A 23,886-nucleotide genomic window follows, 5' to 3' on the forward strand; every position below is an offset into this window, starting at 1 on the left:
TAAAATGAAAGGTGGTGAATGCAGAAAGGTTATTCATACAGAAAGTCTCACAGCTCTACGGCATCAAAAGAACACTTGATCTATACGTCGTAGCTCCTCCAGAATAATATTTGTTTATCATAGTAACATCATATGAGAATCTGTAGGTTGAAAAAAAAAATTATAAAGGAATTGTGAAATTGCATTCAAATTTCCTTTTTTTTTTCCCCAATCCTGCTATGGTAACAACCAAAGTCATTAGTTTCCATCCAAAGAGGGCAGTGCAAAGAATTAACCAGAACTTTATTAAGTATCAATATTTTTTGAACAGTTTGCCTTTTTCCTTTAAACTTTCACATATTATTTCACTAATCTCTCTGCATTCACTAAACATGTTAAAAAAAAAAGAACTTCCCCTTTTAGTAGTACAGCAACAATGCCTTTGATAGAACACAAGAGTTATGACCCTGAAAATGGTTAAAAGACCTATATCAGAGTCACTTCACAAGCAGAATTCTAGCAATTGTGCTCTTACAGTTTAAGAGTAACAGTGCTAGAATTTTTCTTGAAATGGCAAAGCTGAATAGCACATTAAGAAGTCAGTAACGGTCTCTCATTTTGGCAAATACAACTAACGATAGACACCGAAACAAGTGAACAGACAAGTTGATTTGCCACATACGAAGTAGTGGATTTAAGTGATATACTATACTTCACAACAAATGTTGAATAATTTAATCTGTATTAATTCAGAGTTGTTTATTTGGCAACACATAAAGCATAACGGTTGTTCAGTCACCAAAGACATGTGCCATGATGAGAAGCAATGTGAATAGGGTTTACTGCTACACTTTGAGGAAACAGCACTGAATCCAACAGGTAAAATGGTCATTGGATTCTGTCATCAACTACAGAGAAAGCAATTGTATTATATGTGTAGTGCGGCATGTACCTGATATACAAAGATGCCTAATCACAAAATTTATTATTGTTAAATACACCATCAACACAGCCAAAGAAAACATACAATGCTAAACTTATCCTAGTAAACATAAATTGAAAAATAAAGGAGAAAGGAAACAAGACAATATACTTGTTTTTCAATAATCTATAAGGTGTGATAGACTTCGACAAAATACACCCATAAAAGTTGTTCATCACCAGCTGGCAAACAGTCCATGACTCTTTTTGCGTTTCCTGTGTCTTACTGTTTTTCACAAAAGCACATTCTCTCTGTATGGCTGTCCCACAACTCCAGCCAGCTTTACATGGGAACCTTCTCCTCTGGCAGGGGCTGCTCTGGCTGGGGGTCCGGGCTATGCTGGTTAGCCGTACTCTGCAGGACATCTTCAAAGCTGGACTCTTCCTCTTTAGTCCCGGACACTTTGGTCTGGTCAAGCAACAGGTAATGGTCAGGGCAGAGGGAATGTTGGGGGGAGGGGAGGAGAAAAGGCAATTGTTCTTAACACTCCTGATGTTCAATACAAAGGCAAGTAGAGCTGTATGGGACATATTTAATGACAGTGGAAGATTATGGTACACGTCGATAATTACCAAAACTAGAAATCAAATATAATTGAGTATATGAATATAAGAACGACCCAAGTCCAATTTTTGGCCAAATTCAGTTTGACATTGGAAATTGTAGCTTTTGCATGGACTCATCTTGTGTATAAATGATAAATTCTAATTACCCCCGGAAGTGCCTGAAATAAATGAGTTAAATCTTATATGAATGTAAGAATGAAGGACTTGGGTCATTCTTACATTCATATTATAGCGCCCTCTCTCGTCCTTCTCTCATCTCTATAGCAGAATATCATGCATATGAATCAAAGAACGACCCAAGTCCATCACACAAAATGGCCGCTCCACAATTAATGTTAAATGTTAATTGTCATAATAATATATGTTCTAATTTGTATATACAATGTTGCCTTCCAATCACAGTTAAATAGAATATTATTGGACAAACAAAAAAGATATGAAGTTTTTTTTAGTTTACTCGAAATGGTCTTCCATGGACTTGGGTCGTTCTTATATTCATATACTCAATTGATTGTATAAGAAGTGCAGAAACAATGAAAAAAAAAGAATGAAACAAATAAAGGTTCATATCCACCATGGCTTGAAAAGGTGTTTAAAGAGGGTTATTCTTTCATCTATGGAAATCACAAGATTTCTGTAAAATGCATTAAATTTTATTTCATAAGATCAAATTTTCATAAAAGTCTATGTCATGTTATCATTGGCATGATTACTTAAATAACAACAAATGGCTCTTTTTCTTGATTTTGATGTTAATAAGTATCCCACTGGGAGTTTAAAGACAACAGGGAAAATATCTTTTTGTCATTTGCCTCTTTCAAGTTCATAAAAATGTTAACAAATTTTTCTCATCAGAGAACATGTACCCCTTTTTTTCAATAGTAAAGTTCTTTGACTTACCTTGAGAGATGTTGCTGTGTTGGAGACCTTTTCCTCAAAGGACTTGAAAGCATTTGACTCTCGAACCTCGCCTAGCTTCTTGGTCACCGCTGTGCCGAAGCTGGAGAAAGCTGCTCCCGTCTTCTGGCCAGCACTTTGCAACCCAGTCTTTGTCTTGCTGTACCTGTGGTGTTTGAAAGAGAGACGCAGAAATTGGGGGGGGGGGGGGGGCAGATTGTAAAGTCTGTGATTTCATGCAAAGGATCAGACAAGATTTGGCACACTAGTGTGTATGCTTCATACATCCAACTTTATGAATCTATCTGTTAAAAGGGTAATCACTTACCTCAAGCCACTTATTCTAAGATGTCACTTTTACTGGATGAAATTTTGTACATTTTGCAAGAGGTCTCTTTCCTGCCTCAGGTATTGCCATAGTCAGAAGCTCAACAAAGAAAGGAAAAGACAGATCATCATAGTGTGTTTCCTGACTCCAACTCAAAGATGAGAGAAATTATTTCAGAAAACATTTGAATAGGTAGTTAGATACAATTGTAGACACTAGAGAATATAAACAGAGGCCAAGAAGAGATTTAAAAAATGATGAGTGTTGATTTAGTCTAATATTGTCTTCAGTTCATAAGATGACAACACTGATTTCAAGCATACACGTGTACAACAGTTTACAAGATGATTCACATATGGGCAAGTCCAAGATAACACGCGCGTTACGTATGGGACATTCAGAGACTTTTATGACCTGAAAAATAGTGTTAATGGCTTTTGATCATATTAAACTTTATCATGGTGATTGGTATCTAGGAGAAGTATAATCATGCAAAAAATGGAGAAAAATGACCTTCACAATTATATTCTAGAAGAGAAAATATGTGCCGTTACGTATGGGACCAGAAAAATTTTGTTTTTTTGAACATCTTTTTCAACCTCAAAACTCTCTGAAAGTATTTCATTCTACAACTTGTAACTCACTGTGATGAAAGTCACAACACTCAAGATTATCACAAGTAAGTTTCGTGTCATTAGGCAAAAAGCTCTAATTACAGGTTCTACTTAAAGACAGACATGACGTGTTACGTATGGGACAGTTACGTATGGGACAGTTTGTCCCCCATTCATTTAGTGTGTGAAGAACCATGTTTATGGGTATTTTGCATAATTATTGAAGTAAAATCAGTTGAAACTACTCAAATACTGATCCAGATTGTCAAGGAAACAATATTCCCCAAATATTCACCATCCTAATCATATTCAATCATATTTTTATATTTTTATGACCAACCTGAGTATGCATGCCCTATGTCCCCCATTCGTTTAGTGTGTATAGAGACATGTTTATGGGTATTTTGCAAAGTAATTTTGCAAAATACCAATAGACAAATTTTTGCATAATTATTGAAATTGAATCAGTTGAAACTACTCAAATACTGATCCAGATTGACAAGGGAACAATATTCCCCATAATCATATTTAATCATATTCTATATTTTTATGACCAACCTGAGTATGTATGCCCTATTTTTATCAGGATAGTTACTACTGAAAAATTGAGTACTAGTTTAAAGTGTTTACTTCCATTGATGAAGGGCAGTTTGCCATTTCGTTTCAATAAAAAACAACTTGACACAGGAAATATTAATTTTTATAAATAAGCAATACCTGCTGCGTGGAACCCCAGTGATTGAGTAGATATATGATGTCTGTCTAGCAGTCAGGTCATTGATTCGAGTCACACCTCAGTATGTATACCCATGAATTTTGTCGTGGCTATTATTGAAACCTGAATAAGGACAAGTTGTGTATCACTTGCAATAAAAAAAAAAAATCATTTTACTTTATATTTTTTTTAAATATTTATATCACAACCATTTCAAATTGGATCTCCATCACTAAACTTTGAATTCCTCTAGTCTTAAGATTGTATGCTCTTTGGTAATTCATATAATTGGTTTCCAATCATCTCATTAAATGTTGAAAACTGAATCCCCATTTCTGCAAAAAACTATACCATCCCTTTAATGCTGATTTTTCATTGTGTATTTTGCCATTTTTCCCTCCCCCTTTCTGAAACTTGTTCAGTCAAGTACATGTATTGTTTAAAGTGTCTATAACTCAAAAAGTAGCTACAATGTTGGGATGCTTTCTTCAGGATGATTGACCATTTGTGTACTGAGAGACCTTCCCAGCTAGCTACATGCATTCACATGCATTATGTATGAGGATGTCCCATACGTAACGCATTTGTCCCATACGTAACATTATTTCAATGCCTAATAAAAAATATTCCTTTTAATGTTTTTTCTTTTTTCTATGGTATTTAATTTCTCTAAACAATAAATTAGAACTTTCCAAAAGGGCATTAATATAACCTTAGCAATTTCAGAAAAAACCTAAAAAAATGACCTCAATTTGTTACGTATGGGACATCTCATGATAGGACACGAGCTAATTTGCATAATCATTTGCATAATCCCTAAATTTTCATACCAAGTTAAACTATTTGATGAACTTCTTATGTCCACATATTAATCAAATATCATTTGCTTTCCTTTGAATTAATATGAATTTTTATAAATGTCCCATACGTAACGCTGTGTTTCACATTTATGCAAATGAAGCCCTTGAAATTTGCATAAATTTACGTAATATAATTTTTTCCTCCATGGAAATCAAAACTTCAACTCATAAGCTTCAAAACGATACCAAACATGTCAATATTGAGCGAAGATGAAATTTTGCCTTCTGAGGGGACCTTATCTTGGACTTGCCCATATCTCTAAAAATTTCTGGAGTTGTGCTGTTTTATACTCATCACATTTGCTGTTTTTTTTTTTATTGACAATGATGTACAGGACTCCATACTGATAACATCATGTTTTTAAAGATAGAACATGGCTATTGTCACCACAAATCATTATTTTGCTCCATGTAGAATCTGAACTTGTTCCACAGAAGTGATTTCCGTGTTCACACATAAATGTAGTTTCCAATAAAGAATTTTAAATCTACTCGTAAAGTGTTGTGAAGTGGTGAAATATATATGGAAAAGAGCATGTTTCTGAATATGTTTACAAGCAAAACAGCATGAAATAAATGTGTGATTCCTACTAATGACATTGTTAATGCACAAGTAATAATATGGTGCAAATGTTATCACATCTGATGTAAATGATGGTGTGTTGAGGAAGAGCAAGCATCCTCAGAGGGGAAAAAAGACAAACACCTGTTTTCAGCATCAGAGATAAATGAAATAAATTGGTTAAAGAGAAAACTTAAATTATGCATGCACAAAATATGAAAATGAGATCAATCTACACATTTAGAGTGCACAGATATGAATCAGTATGTTGTAATCTTCATCTAAACCCTATCATGACCAGCATGCTTTATAGAGAAAAGTTTAGACTTCAATAAAGAAAGATCTTATTAATTAAAGGGATCGTACAGTTTTGGTTGAGACCTACTTTCAGGTTTCTAACATTTTTTGGTGAAATAATGAGAAGCCTCTTATGAAATATGAAAGAGCATGTAATTCTATGAGGAATTGAACGTTTATTTGAAGAAAATTGGTTTTGAAATGGCTGAGATATCCAAAAAAGAACGATTCTAATAAAGTGTGGGACCCACACTTTATTACGATTGCTTTGTTTTACTTTGTTTTGGGATATTTCAGTCATTCCAAACCCGATTTTAATCAAATAAACTTTGAATTCCTCTTAAAATGGTATGCTCTGTACTATATCATAAGTGTTTTCTTGGTATCTCGCAAAAAGTTAAAAGCCCAATTCTCATCTCCACCAATACTGTACCATCCCTTTAAGAACTGCATTTCATTGCACCTAATGTAAAAAAAAAAAAAAAAAGGAATGTAGGTCCCCAAATATAGGATGCTATAGATCATTTTCAGCCATCAGAAAAATTTTACCAGGGTATTCAAATCCAAGGTTGAGGCTATCATATAAATCATGTCTGACAATTTTACCTGATCTTCAGAAGGTTGTGAGAGTCATCACACTAGTCTACAAACATCTGTACATATGAAAAATGAGTTTCAACCACATACATGATTGAATTATAGTCAGGTGAAGTACAATAGAACTAAAATAAAAATGTCATCATTATGCAAACAAACATACCAGCCTTTAATCACAAGAGAGTCTGAACTTGTCTCTGTTCTACCACCTTTTTTTTTCTTTTTAATGATACAAGACTCTCCACATTCCCAAAAGTTCTGATGCATTTTACTGGCAGCAAAACATTGACATTGGTGCACGCCATTATAGTTAATCTCAACAGCTACATTTTGGTTAAAAAAAACAAAAACAAAACAAAAACAAAACAAGAACAAAATCAAAATCAGCAGCAGAAAAATCACATATTTTTTTGTTTTCTTCAAACCACTCGCTGGAGTATTTTGTTCACATTTGGAGTCTAGTAATCAATCATATAGTATTACAAACAGAACATGACTCAAGATTTCTTCATTGGTTCAGTACCCATTAATTTCTATAGATGATTTAAAGATGTCAAAAATTAATGGCAACAAGTAGCATTTTATTGTTCATAATTCCTAATTTATTACTCCTGAAGTTTTCTTAATCCATAAAGTCCTGTGCACCATTTCATGAAAGTTGTCAGCCCTGATAAGTTGTCAGTCTCTGACAATTTTTAACCATGATAGTATCAGTCAGTGACCAGGCTGAGAGCTACTCAGCCAATCAAAACCAAGTCTTTTACTGAAATTGTCAGAGTTTGACAAATTTCATGAAACGGTGCCCACATGTAATTTTTTGGCAAAAAATCTTCTTGTTAACATTAAATTCAACTATTTGGTAATCTTGTCCTACACCGCAGAAAGATTAGATGAAATTTGATTACATCATTAATAAATTTGCATTAAATCAGGAGAAATCTAGCACAGGTTTGCCATTTTATAATGTTCAGAAACATAAATTCTATTTTTCTTTTTTTACATTTGTTGAAAATCCACAGGTCAGTTAATAGAAATGTACTGATTCAGCGGCTTTTGATGATTCTGCAACCAACATTTTAAAAGGAAATGGAAAGAAGACAAAAGTAGAGCTAAACTGAAAGAAAGTTTCCATTTCACTTATTTATGAACACTAAAAAGAATTGATAATTAAAAGAAATGTCAAACCAAGGACACAATGTTTCTGAGGCTCCATGGGTTAAACAGTCTCATACACATATTAATGTATTTGGCAGCAAAATATGTCGCCACTTAAACTCATCAATTCTTATCAAACATTAAGGGCATTGTGTTACAGTTTGCATCAGATGGGACAAATTATGTTACCTAAACAAACTGACTTTCTAACATTTATTGGAAAAGCTTCCAGCCACGAATGGGAATGTTCAAACACCAATTTCACCTTTCTTGAATTGTCCATTGGATTGTCTCATATCAAGATCTGCATCGGAAAATTTTTATGCTAGTGACATGATGAATAAATCATTCACAGAGGAAATTTATAGGACTATCCCTTGAAGAGGCAGAATATCAAGCCCAAAATAGGACTGACTTGCAAGGGATTTGTCAAAAGAAAGCAAGGGAACACTTACATTGTAGGTCTGAGCACCTAAAGTCAATTTTTGTGGACTACAGTCTAGGAATGAAGCAAGAATTTCAAAACCATCTTTGCAGCATATGGAAGACATATGCTGCAAAGATGGCAGCCTTTTTAGGTTTATAAGAATTTTGATTTTGAATGGCTTAAATCAAGATGAATTGTACCCTACATCATATTCCTTGAATTTTGAAAAAACCTACAAACAGAAATGTTTGAATAAGGGTGTAAAACATAATTTATTTCAAAAGCATTCCCTGTGTTAGGAGCATTATATCAATATGAAATGATAGAAGAAAATCATGAATTAAAAAAAAAATGAAGAAATACGATTAAAAGTTGGTGTTGAACATTTAAAGGTTTGTGTTGTTACTGAGCCAGCATGTGAAATTTTCAAATTAGTCACACAAGATACAATATCATGCTATTAAAGCATTTTGATAAGCTGTTAGCTGCAATTCATTATTTTTTTCTTTTGTTTTCATCATGCAGAGTATGCAATGTATTCAGAAAAAGTACATGTAAGTCAACATACTGTGAAGTTCATGGCCATATATTGTAATATCACTATTTCGATTTAACACTCTTCTTTAATAACTTTTAAAAAGTTAGCAGATTGGTCAGGAGAGGAAAGGAAATTTTCTTGATATGGTCAAGTTTGAGATACGTGTAGAAAGAAACATCTAATTTCTCTTAATTCTGTCATAATACCAAATAAACAATCTATTCTGGAGTTTGTGCAATGTACAGTGTAGTTCAACTTCAACATTAACCTATCCCTTTTTAATTATAATAATTATACAGTTTTCTCAAAGTCAATCTACATTTTTAATTCAACTCCCACAATCAGTCAGTTCCAATGCGGAAAACTGACTTTAAGAAACATACAAAGTTGTAAGAAACTGATCTGAAACTGATAAACTGTGGATGTGCAGAAAGATCGCAGCATGACTTTGCCTTGAAATGCTTGCTGTAAAAAGAACAAGGAAATAACATGAAATACAGAGAATTGAGTTTGGAACATATTGCTTGAAGTATTAAAATCTTTCACTTCCATTGTTGGTTGTGTTTAATCGAGTTGACTAGTGTACTATGGCCATTCACTGTACAGTATGTTGTCTTGCTCCGTACATTTACACTGCATTCAGGTGAATAAACTTTCTCTGAAGATGTCACTTTTAATATTCATGAATATTGTTTTCTCCACTCAAACACACTTACAATTCACTCTGAGTGATATTCGAATTCCACTCTTTTACTTTGGCACTTGTCCATGTGTACCTATTAAGTAATGGCAAACCAATAAATTACAAGCTGAGCCAAAAATAAAAGGGCAAGTCCAAGATAACATGCGCGTTACGTATGGGACATTCAGAGACTTTTATGACCTGAAAAATAGTGTTAATGGCCTTTGATCATATTGAACTTTACCATGGTGATTGATATCTAGGAGAAGTATAATCATGTAAAAAATTGAGAAAAATTACCTTGACAATTATATTCTAGAAGAGAAAATATGTGCCGTTACGTATGGGACCAGAAAAATTTTGTTTTTTTGAACATTTTTTTCAACCTCAAAACTCTCTGAAAGTATTTCATTCTACAACTTGTAACTCACTGTGATGAAAGTCACAACACTCAAGATTATCACAGGTAAGTTTCATGTCATTAGGCAAAAAGCTCTAATTACAGGTTCTAATCAAAGACAGACATGACATGTTACGTATGGGACAGTTACGTATGGGACACTTTGTCCCCCATTCATTTAGTGTGTGGAGAACCATGTTTACGGGTATTTTGCATAATTGTTGAAGTAAAATCAGTTGAAACTACTCAAATACTAATCCAGATTGTCAAGGAAACAATATTCCCCAAATATTCATCATCATAGTCATATTCAATCATATTTTTATATTTTTATGACCAACCTGAGTATGCATGCCCTTTGTCCCCCATTCGTTTAGTGTGTGGAGAACCATGTTTATGGGTATTTTGCAAAATAATTTTGCAAAATACCCATAAACAAATTTTTGCATAATTATTGAGGTGGAATCAGTTGAAATTACTCAAATACTGATCCAGATTGTCAAGGGAACAACATCCCCCAAATATTTACCATCATAATCATATTCAATCATATTCTATATTTTTTAATGACCAACCTGAGTATGTATGCCCTATCTTTATCAGGATAGTTACTACTAAAAAATTGAATAGTTTCAAAAGTGTTTACTTCCATTGATGAAGGGCAGTTTGCCATTTAGTTTCAATAAAAAACAACTTGACACAAGAAATATTAATTTCAATAGATAAGCAATACCTGCTGCGTGGAATTCCAGTAATCGAGTAGATGTATGATGTCTGTCTAGCAGTCAGGTCATTGATTTGAGTCACACCTCAGTATGTATACCCATGAATTTTGTTGTGGCTACTATTGAAAACTGAATAAGGACAATTTGTGTATCACTTGCAATAAAAAAAAAATAATAATTTTACTTTATTTTTTTTAAAAATCACAACCGTTTGAAATCGGATCTCCATCAAATTAACTTTGAATTCCTCTAGTCTGAGAATTGTATGCTCTTTAGTAATTCATATTATTGGTTTCCAGTCATGTCATAAAATGTTGGAAACGAATCACCATTTCTACAAAAACTATACCATCCCTTTAATGCTGATTTTCATTGTGTATTTTGCCATCTTCCCCTCTCCCTTTCTGAAAATTGTTCAGTCAAGTACATGTATTGTTGCAAGTGTCTATAACTCAAAAAGTAGCTCCAAAGTTGGGATGCTTTCTCCAGGATGATTGACCATTTGTGTACTGAGAGACCTTCCCAGCTAGCTACATGCATTCACATGCAATATATATGAGGATGTCCCATACGTAACGCATTTGTCCCATACGTAACATTATTTCAATGCCTAATAAAGAATATTTCTTTTACTGTTTTTTCTTTTTTCTATGGTATTTAATTTCTCTGAACAATAAATTAGAACTTTCCAAAAGGGCATTCAAATAACCTTAGCAATTTCAGAAAAAACCTAAAAAAATGACCTCATTTTGTTACGCATGGGACATCTCATGATAGGACACGAGCTAATTTGCATAATCATTTACATAATCCCTAAATTTTCATACCAAGTTAAACTATGTGATGAACTTCTTATGTCCACATATCAATCAAATATAATTTGCTTTCCTTTGAATAAATATGAATTTTTATAAATGTCCCATACGTAATGCTGTGTTTTACATTTATGCTAATGAAGCCCTTGAAATTTGCATAAATTTACATAATATCATTTTTTCCTCCATGGAAATCAAAACTTCAACTCATAAGCTTCAAAATGATACCAAATATGTCAATATTGAGCAAAGATGAAATTTTGCCTTCTGAGGGGACCTTATCTTGGACTTGCCCAAAAGCAGATTTTCAGAAAAAAAATGTAGCGGCAGAGTTTAGAATGTGCTTGCAGCGACGCCTGTATACTACACAAGCATCTACAGTTGTGCACACTTTATAACTGCATCCCCTTCCATCATGCCTGCTTTCATCCAGAGGGCAAAGGAAGAAGTGTGATGTGTCCAGTTAATACAAGTTATTTTGTTAGACTTAAGGTACAACAAACTGAAACGACATGCTTGCCAAAGCTGTCATCAAACATTAAACTACAATCTGCAAATTGGCAAGTCAGTATGATGCAATGTGTTATGTTTTCCCCCCTCCCCCCCCCCCCCCCAACGTCATTCAGAACACTACATCACAGATGTAGGAAATGATACATTGCACAAAATGTAGGCCTAATCAATTAATTGTTCATTCTTAGAAACATTACTCCTGTCAAGAGAAGGCAGAACAGAATGAAAGTGTGAAGTGAAGATAAAACTGACTTGTACAATGTACCCAATTTTAATAGAGTTCCCTTTTTACCGGAGAACATCTGGAAGACATGCTAGATATAAACCAGTGTAATGTAGAACTGCGGCAACCCAGCGGTTGGTGAAAATGACCTCCATAATAGAGTTCCTGGTCATCTAGCATGAAGCATGTATGTTTCTACGGAAACCAGTGTCCCCAAGTTTCTCTTCAAGAGGCAGGCAGTTCTAGGGAGCACTTGCACCACAGACAGTGCAGGTCACTGAAGTGTGCGCCATGTTTACCCCGCGACTGTTTAGAGTTCCCTCGTCTGCAGTAAACATGGCACAACCCAGAGACTCCAACCCCAAGCACCTTCTGATCTGGAGATTCTCCCGCCTGAAACCCCTAGCAAACAGGAGACTCCAACTTGATCGGCGCGAAGTTCCTTGCTGCCGGGGTCCAACTCTAGGGTCCTAGATGTTATCTCGTGCTATCTACGGCTTATTTTACAACATACGATGACACAGAGTAAGAAATCATTTCAAGCGGGAGAAATAAAATCTCAAGCGGGAGAACAGGAGATTATGCAAAAATGGGCTTTCGGCGGGAGATCTCCCGTTGAAAGCGGAAGAGTTGGAGTCTCTGACAACCTCTGGAGGTTACTTAAACTCATGCTAGGCTGTCTAGCATGACATTTACCTCAGACTCACTCCAGACTATTGCTTTGTGCTTCGTGCCGTGTCCACTTAGAGTCCCAGGCGTCTGAGGTAAACATGGCATGACCTCCAGAGGTAGTGCTGTAATTTGGGGGACCCTAAACTAGCTATTAAGAGTCTATGTGTCACAATAGCATAAATCTGGACCTGGACAAGAATAACAAACAAACAAACAATCAAACAAGAATAAACATTTCTGATGATTCAGAAATCAAATTCTCCAGTGGTACAGGTACTTTAAAAATTTTAAATCGTTTTGACTACCACATAAGCACAGACTTTGCATAACTGCATGGCAAAATAGTTTTAGAAAATGCTAAGTCACTTTTGCTTACATACATTGCCTTAGAAAACTACCAGCATTATACTCTCAATTTTAAATGCCAGATGGTGGCCAGGACAACATCGATAACAGACGAACTAGTGATCCAACATTATCATGGCAGTCCATGCTCCATACGCACCCACAGTAAACCTCCAAAAATCCTCAAACAGCACACCAGTTAAAGCCATGCCAACATCTTCCTCTTTGTTTGTTTGATTGTTTGTCTGTCTGTCTGTTTCTAAAACATCAATTCATGAAAACATGCACTGCATCAGTCATTTCAGGAGACAGAGCTCAGTCCATGTTAATTATCAGTTACTGTATGTGATCAGCTTGCATAACATGCCATGCTTTGGGCATGGAGAAGAAGAGCTAGGAAGGTCTAGCTGTAGGAAAGGGGTGGGAGGGGACTGGAGTAGGAGAGAGGGTAGGAGTGGTCTAGGGGTAGGAAAAGGAATGAGAGGGGTCTAGGAGTAGAAGATGGCATGGGAGTGGTCTAGGAGTAGGGGAGGAGATGGGAGGGGTGTAGGGATAGATAGGACTGAAGATGGGAAGGGTCTAGGAGTAGTAGAGGGGATGAGAGGGGTTTGGGGGTAGAGGAGGGATGGGAGGGGTCTAGGTATAGGAGAGGGGATGGGAGGGGTCTAGGGGAAGTAAAGAGGATGGGAGGAGTCAAGGAGTAGGAGAGGAGATGGGAGGGGTCTAGGGGTCTAGGGGTAGAGGAGGGGATGGGAGGGGTCTAGGGGAAGTGAAGAAGATGGGAGGGGTCAAGGAGTAGGAGAGGAGATGGGAGGGGTCTAGGGGTAGAGGAGGGGATGGGAGGGGTCTAGAGGAAGTAGAGAGGATGGGAGGGGTCAAGGAGAAGGAGAGGAGATGGCAGGGATCTAGAGGGTAGGAGATGGGAGGGATCTAGGCATACATGTAGGAAAGGAGATGGGGAGGGGTCTTGGGGTAGGAGAAGGGTGGGAGGTGGTCTAGGAGAAGGAAAAGCTGGATAAGAAGGGTTTAGGGTTAAATACTGGTAAGAAAATGGGTGATTGGAGGGGTCCAGGAGTCAGACGTCATATACTTGTAGAAGTATGGTTGCCAACCTTGTAAACAGTGTATTGTAGTATTCTGAGGCTGGCTGAAAATGCATTTTTTTTTAAAAATCAGTATTTGTACCTTTCCTGCAATAAGACTTGTGCTAATACTATTTGGGAAAGCATTATTTTCTATGAAACTTGCAATGTTTGGCAAAAATACCAGTACAAAATACTCATAATAATTACTAGTTGGCATCTCTGCAGACCAGATAGAGGGGAATAGGGGTTAAAGAAGACTAGAAATTCACTTTACAAAACTGATAATTTTAATGTCGAAGAGAAAGGATTTCTCTGCATTTTGTTTCTTCTTAAATCTAATGCACTTTATATTTCAACTGCTTTAGACGAAAAAAAAATCCATCATAAAACAGATATCAAAATAATTATTTGAATGAACCTCAATCTTCTGGTTGCATATCAGTTTTTGTATGTTAACATTGTGAGCTTTGTATCTGTGGCAGTTAGCATTTTTGCAGACTTTGATGTATATTCAGCATGATGAAGCTTAAATGGAGTTTACATGATGAACACACCTGACAGTTGAGGGCGCTATCCATGATAACAAGAATAAAGAGCTCACTTTATGTCATGTAGCTATACATCGGCATTGCAATGACTGAAAAGCACTTTCAATGTACAGTGATGACAAATGAGTACTGTCGAAAGTTGCCCTGTTGAAGTGAAGCAATATAAACACCATATCTCATTTTGCAAAATCTTCTGAATATATTACAAGATTATGCATGGATATTCTGATTATTGATTGTTCTTATGACTTTTTGACTAATATGATGGTGATTTGCACAAGAGAGGATAAGCTGCACAGACTATGAATACCCAGTACTTGATAATGGTAACATTGGTGATTACAGGAAAGCATACTACCCAAGCCAATGCCAGAGAGTCCCTTGTCATAAAGATTAACAAAAGGATGAGTTGCTTGAAAGCTATACTATTTTTTCTTTCGAAAGCGAGGGAACCTCAAACCACATGTAATAGGCATTCACGCTATATATCTAATATCTTAAATTTGAAGCCAGCCATGGGTTCTATTCCAGAGGACTAAATGTCATGTAACCATAAAAGATGTATATCAATGAGAGGAAGAATTACTGGTTGTGATAAATGTAGACGGTGAAATTCTACTTTATGGATAATGCTGACAGGTAAAACTCTTAAAACTGTCATATTTGTATCTCTTTCTCTTTTTTGTCTCTGTCGTTCTGTAACTTATCATCGAGTTCATTGTCCCTTCATATCAGCTCTCATATTTTAACTTTCCACTTCTAACAACCAACAGTTTTAGCTTTCATGTGTTTACTTGGCTATTTCTACTTTTTGCCTAAATCTGATGGCGAAAGTTTCATTACTGTTAATTAAATAGTAAATTACATCACAAAGAAAGTTAATAGTAGCTTTGTTAAATACCTTGATATACATGTACATGTATACTTTTTAGTTGTTTTCGTTTTACTTGCCATTACCTGTTGCAGTTGGTAATTATCTGCAAGAGTAGAATTCTGTGGGTTGGTAGACCTTTACTTTCTTGGTATCAAATGCTTTCAAAAAAAATATATAGGGATGGAAAATTAAGACTGCTTGATTTGATTTTGGATTCACACTTTTCATACTTTCCCAAAAGTGTTTAATGCACTGTGTACAGTACATATCAGATGTCAATGGCACAATCGATGATTTGATTTTCCAGAGTTACTGAAAACTATGCCTAATTTTGTTTGAGTGCAGGTGCAGCTTGTTATCAGGCTGTGGCAGCTCCACTACATCACCCATGCTCTATGAGGATTCAGAAAATATGGAGGAGAGAAATGGATGCAGTGAAGGTGAAGAAAGTACAGACAATATGCACTACGAGACAGGATGCTGACAAGAAACGCAAGCAGTGTACATACATCGACGACGTGGTCACAGCTTCATTCCACTCGGAAAATTTGTTCGACGTGTTCACATACCTAGGGGGAGGAGGGTCAGAGGTTGTTAGACAGCTGCGGCGCAATTATCACACATTCTGAAATCATAAAATGGTGCCCCCAGAAAGTTTTGCTACATTCACTCTGCACAACATGGAATAATATTATTTTCTGGTGGAAAAAAAAAAAAATATATATATATATATCATTGTACACATATGGGCATGGGTTGAGTGGTATCTCACAGTGCAGATTCGACACTCACACAAGAAAATTTATACAAAAATTAATTTTTCTCTCATCTCATTCTGAACCTGGAGAGAAGAAGTTTACAAACATTTAAATGTCTTTACCAGATATATACAGTAAATGTGACACTCTTTACTACAGCCCTCTACAGATCTGCCTAAACAGGCAAAATGTCGTGTCTGGCATGCGAGCAAGTGATGTCAGAGAATTCAAAGTATCAGGAAAACTAACCACCAATAATCACAATGGTCTTTTCTACAGTTTCCTGTGCCATTACTGATATCTGAGTTATTTCTGGAATGACTCAGAAACCGATTAAAAAACTCATAATCTCTGTTTTTCCCCAGCTTGGGATACAGGGAATTGCTGGAACAATCAACCCACATTCACAGTGCCCCGATAAGGTTATATCTTTTTCATTGCATAATAAACCAATTCACACTAAATCTAATCTTACGATGACCTGTTGTATGAGAACATGCCCATGCAACCTCTGCAAGTAAACTACAATTAACCCATCACTTACCAATAGTGGGCCTGCCATGTATTGACTCTATACACAATTACCATATTTCAGAGTCTGCGGGTTAATTGGTCAGGAATCCTCGCTGAGGTAATTTGCACCTGCTACTGATAAAACATGATACCTGTACTAAATTTTTGACCCTAATACAGGCAACTACCAAAGGAAAGCCCACTTTTCTCTTGAACAGGCACTATCTGTGTTCATTATGTGCTCACTTTGTCCAGTGTTATTTTGCTTGAGGATGGTAACAGGTGTTGAAATGAAGTGAGAGAAAATCATCTCCCCTTTTTGTACAGTCATGGAATTATTCCTCAAATTTCTTCTACTTTCTGTCAGGGCCTCAGGAAATCACTGTCACTTGAGAGCTGAAAACATAACTCTCTTAACATGCCATTAAATCAAATCATCGTGTGCAAATGCTTTAAATCCTGCATTACGCCGACTTTAAACATCTCTCTTTATTGCCAGTTTAATGCTTATATTTTCTCTTTTCTACAAATCAAGACATACATTGCATCTTGCAGGAAAAGTGGTAAATTATGCAAATCTTTTATTTCTTTTTTTTCCAAACCAAAATTCCTTGATTACAAAAAAATAAAGAAAAGTACATTTGCAATTCTGGCAATTACTGATATCTGTATAAGCTGTTATTTTTCTGAATGAGGAGGTCACATAGTATTACATTTTCGTGAGATGTTGTTTTCGAAAATTGACCTCAACGCTATCGTACGTAAGGGCAGTATTAGCCTACACATGTAGCTCATGGTGACATTTTTGTGTGTAGTTAAATTCACAATCCAACTGTGATTCGCAAAATTCACACAAATTAAACCTCGTCAAAATAACAGCTAGTACAGTACATCAAGACAATTTGATTTTTTCCCCTCATTCTTGTACACATTTGTGCAGTCAGTGTGTGTGTGTGCATGTGTGGATGTTTGTTTACGTGTACAACATGTCGCAGGTTGGAAGATATCAGTGGCGGATCCAGAGGGGGGCGAACCGGGCGCGCCCAAATCTTCATTTAAATGTTAAAACAAAAGAAATAACAAGAAAAAAATGGGGGCGTGTGCGCTCCTCTTTAATTTTGTAAAGGCACCTCCCCTTTTCCATACAGAATTCCTGGATCCGCTTCTAGATATACATTATTCAGGGAGGCACTGGGAAAGCAAAGGGGCGCTAATTCCACAGACTGTGGATGGCAGGGATACCCTTCTGCTTCTAACGTGATAGCCCCCGCAGGGAAACTTACGCGCTGGACTGCTTGAAGTTTGTCCAACCTGTTTTCATATCATTTTTGAAGACAGCCACCGGTGTGATTCCCAGGAGACGTCTGATTTCCTTCGCTCTGATTTCTTTGGCTCTTAAAGTTTGTCGCAGAGCTTCAATATCCAGCTCCACCTATAAGATACAGACAGGAAAAATAACTGACTTCGTTAACCCGTTGAGGATGAGTCCCGAGTATACTCGGGGGAGTGTCTATGGGAAATGCATGTTGTAGCAAAATTAGTCCGTTTTCAACTGGTTAACCCAAACTTACCTGGGGGGGGGGGGGGGCCATAATGGCCCCCCCCCTCGACAAATTCCGCGACCATTCCGGCGCGCAAAATTTTTTGACCGCGCCGCTCACTGACTTTTTACTTTCAAGTCTCGCGCAACTTTTGATACCAAATTTGTCGTGCCCGGGCATACCGTTCCGAAGCCATGCCCTTTCAAAAAATTTTCATCAACCCCAAAATTGCTCAAAAACGTGATTTTGTGTACAAAGTCAATACAAATTGTGTTTTTTCAATTAATTCACATAAAAATTCATATTTCTAATTTCAACAGCTGAAATCAATTTATTTTAGTATAATTATGCTTCCAAAAATGTGTATGACAAATTATGCTGAAAAAAACAACAAAAGCAAAAGTTCGAAAAAACAAGGAAATACATAAACAATTGATAAAACAATAAAAAACATAAGAAATCAAATTTGATACTGAATTTTTTTTTACGCACAAATGTTCCGAATGTCGCTAGGAATATTTACACCAAAAATCAGCATTCCATAAGCTTTCATAAGCCAATTACAGACGAAAAATGAGGTTGTTTGCATATATTTGCATAATTAATTGATTTAAGATAGAAAATGCAATTTTTTGAAAATTCAACTGAACGGTATTGTAGATTACATCCAGCTTTATGTTCATGCAAAATTTTGCGGCGATCACGTGATCAACGGCCGAGATCTAAAGGGGGGCCATAATGGCCTCCCCCCCCCCCCCCCCCCCCCCCAGGAATTCAAGCTCGCTAAATAGCCCAGGTAAGTTAGGGTTAAAAGTCAACTAACATCATTCTGGAAAATTATGATATTGTTGCATTGACAAGATCTACTCATGATCAGATAGAAAGATGATTCTTTTTTTTTTGGGGGGGGGGGGGGGGGTAATGGGGGGTTCAAGTATTGCAGCTTTACTTTCTCAGGGGTTATCAATGAATAAAGATTCTTGTAGCTTGAAAAGAAATCATCAGTAGGCCCTATGGCTACTAACTTGTTGGAATTACTATTTGGACTATGTATCACTATCATTATTATCTATAATCATCGTTTTCTCATGAATTATAGGAATGACAGACAGACAATGTAATGAATGGTCTATGTAAAAATGAATCGGTCCCAAACAATTAAGACTCGGCAGCATGGGGATATGGCATGGGAAAGCTACAATGTAGCCCGGCTTGTACTCACGAATCCCTGTAACAAATTGTGTGCAGAACGTATCACTGATAACTTCTAAAGAATACACACAGCCAAAGAATATCTACTGTATGCTGGAGTAGACCACCATCAACAATGAGGACGTGCTTTGATGCACATCATTTGCTGATAGGCGTTATTCATGGTTTTCGAAATGAACAGAACATGTAGCACTGAGAAAGGATTGCCATTAGCATTACTGTAAAAGTGGAAATTTTCGCGGTGTGGAAATTTTCGAGCATTTCGCGCAATCAAAAACTAGCGCGAAAATAAAAGCACGCGAATATTTTTGCTTGCCATACGTTCCTGTGTGTGATGTCTTGATTCCGCGGAATTAAAAACAAGTGAAACTCTTCTGACCCGGCAAGGCGCGAAATATTAGTCGCGCGAAAATATCCACTTTTACAGTAATCTTATGAACTGGCATTCACAACAAAATCATGTTACTGTGTCTTTAGCACAGAATGTCACCTCAGCAAGTTCTGTCTTTAGTCTTCCCCTCTCCGCATCATCTATGGACAGGTTTTCACTGATGGGACTCGCCAGCTCACTTGGGGTGCTCGCTGGAGACTGTTCAAACAGAGGGGTGGAGTCACCTCGCCCTCCTGACTGCTCATCAGAAACTGCAGGAAAATATGAACATATTAAAAACATTAAAGGGATTGTATAGTTTCGGTTGAGACCTAACTTATCTTTTCTAACATTTTTTGGTGAGATAATGAAAAGCTTCTAATGAAATATGAAAGAGCATGTAATTCCAAGATGAATTCAACATTTATTTGATGAAAATTGGTTTTGAAATGGCTGAGATATCCAAAACAGAGCGATTGTAATAAAAGGTGGGACCCACCTTTTATTATGATTGCTTTGTTTTACTTTGTTTTTGGATGTCTCAGCCATTCCAAAACCGATTGTCATCAAATAGAAACTCAGACATCATTGCTCATGCTGCCCTTAACATAGAACACAGACTTCTCTGCTCTCCTCAACTTTCACATTGTAATCTGGCTGCACAATTCACACATTGCATTACAAATTCTGTAATCACATGATCCAGTCACATGACATAATCATACGGTCTTGTTACAGTGTCATTCACTAAAGAACACTTCAATAGTTAGCCATTGACTGGAAATAAAAAAATCCATTGTAGGCTCACGCATGTTGAACACAGTGATAATTCTTGGAGTAGAGTTGGTAGTTCAAGGCAATCACTGCCAAAGTTTTCCTGGTACAAAGTTGTAGATCCAAACACAGGAAAGAGGTTTATTTTTTTAGCAGATCATCTAAGCACATGGACCTCTAAAGACTGCAGTATTCATCCCTTCTCATCAGTGCATAAAGTTACACTGTAGATGTCTCCAACACTGTCAAAATCAGTCGACTGCTGACATACAGTGTACGTGCAAGCCTCCTTGATGTACTGTTGCCTTTGACAAGGAGTTGTATGTAGTCCGGTTCAAGCAAATTGTAAATTGCCAATTGCAACCAGTTTTGAAACAGAAGATTCACTTGATACTACCCAGTCAGCGGTCAACAGCTCTCATCACAACCTATACCAGTCCCTTCCAGATGATGTACACAGAGCGAGCTGTACAAGCGCCTACAACACAGGCTGCCAGTCCCGATATGAGTACATCTATCATGATCTGCCTTCACAGTACAATGGATGTGTTGGTTTGTGTATTTACAGCTTTTCATCTACCTCCTTCACTCAGTAAACCTCCCATTCATCCACACAAGGTAACTGCCTATTGTGTTATGACTCATATCCCCTAAATATAGCAAACCATAAAAAACAACAACGACAGAGAGAGAGATATTTCAATACTGCCACTGTTCACATTCAACATCCTGTGCCTGAGAGGCACTTTCATGTGAAATGATCCTAACAATAAATCTTTTACAGTACTTTGATATCGTAATTACTAAATTGACTCAGGTTCACGTTGAGCACATTGTACACGCTGCAGTAAAAGTACTTTCAAATTGCTGTGTGGCAATCATTGAATTGACAGCGACTTCAATACAGTTGCAATCACATTCACTTACTGTATCATCAATTAGCATCAGATAGGCTAAGCGCCAATCAGTCCACCACTTGAAAGTTTTATGACAGCATCGTTTCATTGTCTCGGTTTGTGAGCCGAGTCTGACTACATGCTGAAGCACAGGCCGCAAAGAAAACGAAACATTAATCAACTGTAGATACTATCCAACACACATAAAGTCACACCCACACAGACAAAATAGCAGAATATTCAACGATCGCGATCCTAATGCTGAGAATTTTGCTCCTGTCCAGACAGACAAAAATATCCCGCCAATTGCCAATCGCAATAATTTGTCGCCAAAACTGTGGGTGCCCGTAATCTACCAAAATGGTGACCCTTTTCCATGCATTGGTGAGCTGTTCGATTGTGCCAATTTTAGATGGGGGTATGATTTTTTTTTTTTTTTTTTTTGCTCCAGAGTTCACACAATTGTGAACAGTGTGAATTATCATGCTACGGATGTATTTCTGAAATTCCTTAATAATCAAAAGATTTCTTGGAATTCAGATCACAATGTTGAGCACGCTATTCAGTGGATTTTTAGGCCCTCAAAGGCGATGCCCTCAAAGGCGAAAATTTTGGAATTTGGATCCGGATGCAAAACTTCATATTTTATCAAGCTAATTTTTGTAAGTGTACGCACATATGAATCCCACTATAAACATTGTAGAAAAATCAAAATGTTCATTTGTAGCGTTTGTCATTTAAAGAAAACATGCTAGGTCCCCAAACACTCTGACAGAGGATTCTTTTTTTTTTTGTACCATTTTATTTGTCTAAATCAATTCGGGTATATCACTCAATTGATCAAGACAAATTGAACTGTGATGACTTTTTAGTTTACTGCTACCAATATCAAAAAATTGGGAGGGGAAAAAAATAATGTTTTGACTGACAATATGGTGTAGAATTAACCTGTTGAGGACGGACTGATTTTGCTACAACATGCATTACTCATCTATAGATACCTGCCCGAGTATACTCGGGACTCATCCTCAATGGGTTAAGATCACATGCAGCTTGGCCCTCACCCAATCGGAGTCCTTCATTTTGGGAACCCATGACCTTTTCAGTTATCCCTCATTGTAAGCCACTGTAGTTATTTTTTTTTCCCACAACACATGCCCTAGAGTGGCTAAGACACAAACAAAGCATTGCATAAAATACAAGAGCATAAAGGTGCGCCTGTAGCTAGAAGGTAAATATTAAAGACAAAAATTGTTTCCTGAGCAAACCCATGCCATACTCAGGACAAAGGGTATTCAATAGTGTGTGCCCCATATTGCACAAAAAAAAAAAAGAAGGAAAGAAAGTAAATGTAATCTAATGTCACCATGCACAACCACTAGACCCTTCTCAATCGTCATCCGGTAGTGAATCATTGTGCAAACATGTACACTGTACCCAAAATGCATGTGACTATAAAACCATACAAATCAAATACAAAATAAGAAATTCAATTCGTGATAAGCCAGGACTTGGCTAGTCTTCCTCAAAGACCCTAATGTTGTAGCACAGACAGTTGATGAGCATAGCGAGCCCAAGCTGATTGAATCAATGGAAGAGCCTTTTCAAATCTGTGAATGCCGAGACGCCAAACCCCAGCCATCTCTTTATATACAGGACAATCTCCGGCCTGACCCCCATTGCGAATTGGAGACTCTGATTGCATGAACATGCGCACAATATCGTAATGTTCCTTGCTACGAAGTTCTATATGTAGCTCTAGGGATACTGCAGATGCTCTCTGATGCTATAGCCTTATTTCTGAACATACATGACAAAATTACGGGTGAGTTGGATAAAGCTAACCTTAAAGCAAGAGAAAATACATCTTAAAGGTACAGTTTACACTGTACCTTTGGGAGCAGTGATTTACAAAATGTTTGAGATAGCACATTTAATGCATAAAGTGTAGGTCAGATTCACAAAACATCCTACCATGTAATTTTTTTTGCAATAAAGCCTAAGGGGATATCACTATTTTTCTCAATAAGCCATAAATGTAGATGGTTTAGTCCAGAAACATTTTTATTATACACCTGTACATGTAACTATTGTTTACATTTTGTTTATTTAACAATACTTAATATTAATTATAATGATTCAAATGTTTACATTGCTTGTTTCTATCACTAGTAAAACATTTTAACTTAGAACTATAGCACTAAACATGGGTTTTTGTTTCATCTGCATTTGGTACATTATGCCTTTAAGCAGGAGACACACAGCTACACGATGTACAGTGGGAGAAATTGAAACTCAAGCAGGAGAGAGGGAGATTTCGAAAAAATGGCCTCAAAACGGGAGATCTGCCAAAAGTTGGGAAAGTTGGAGTCTCTGTGAATGAGTATTACTTGCACAAATTATGAGCCAGTAGAAAGCCAATC

General features: G+C 36.7%; 1 protein-coding gene across 3 annotated transcripts in view; it reads right to left on the reverse strand.

The window, feature by feature from the left end:
* Nucleotides 1-216: 216 nt before the first annotated feature.
* LOC139716087 (tumor protein D54-like) overlaps nucleotides 217-23,886 on the reverse strand; it is a 29,208-nt gene continuing 5,538 nt past the window's right edge. For 2 of the 3 annotated variants that reach the window (XM_071627641.1, XM_071627644.1), the window contains exons 2-6: nucleotides 19,914-20,065; nucleotides 17,954-18,102; nucleotides 15,909-15,968; nucleotides 2,428-2,590; nucleotides 217-1,369 (exon numbers count right to left, since the gene is read on the reverse strand). In XM_071627641.1, the coding sequence (XP_071483742.1) occupies nucleotides 1,244-1,369; nucleotides 2,428-2,590; nucleotides 15,909-15,968; nucleotides 17,954-18,102; nucleotides 19,914-20,065 (650 nt within the window). In that variant the 3' untranslated portion in view covers nucleotides 217-1,243. The remainder of the gene's footprint in view (nucleotides 1,370-2,427; nucleotides 2,591-15,908; nucleotides 15,969-17,953; nucleotides 18,103-19,913; nucleotides 20,066-23,886) is intronic. The other variant, XM_071627642.1, reaches the window with a different exon arrangement.

This window comes from Diadema antillarum, unplaced genomic scaffold (assembly GCF_040938485.1).
Source record: "Diadema antillarum isolate AM-2024a unplaced genomic scaffold, OU_Dant_1.0 scf00000060, whole genome shotgun sequence".
Lineage (NCBI taxonomy): Eukaryota > Metazoa > Echinodermata > Echinoidea > Diadematoida > Diadematidae > Diadema > Diadema antillarum.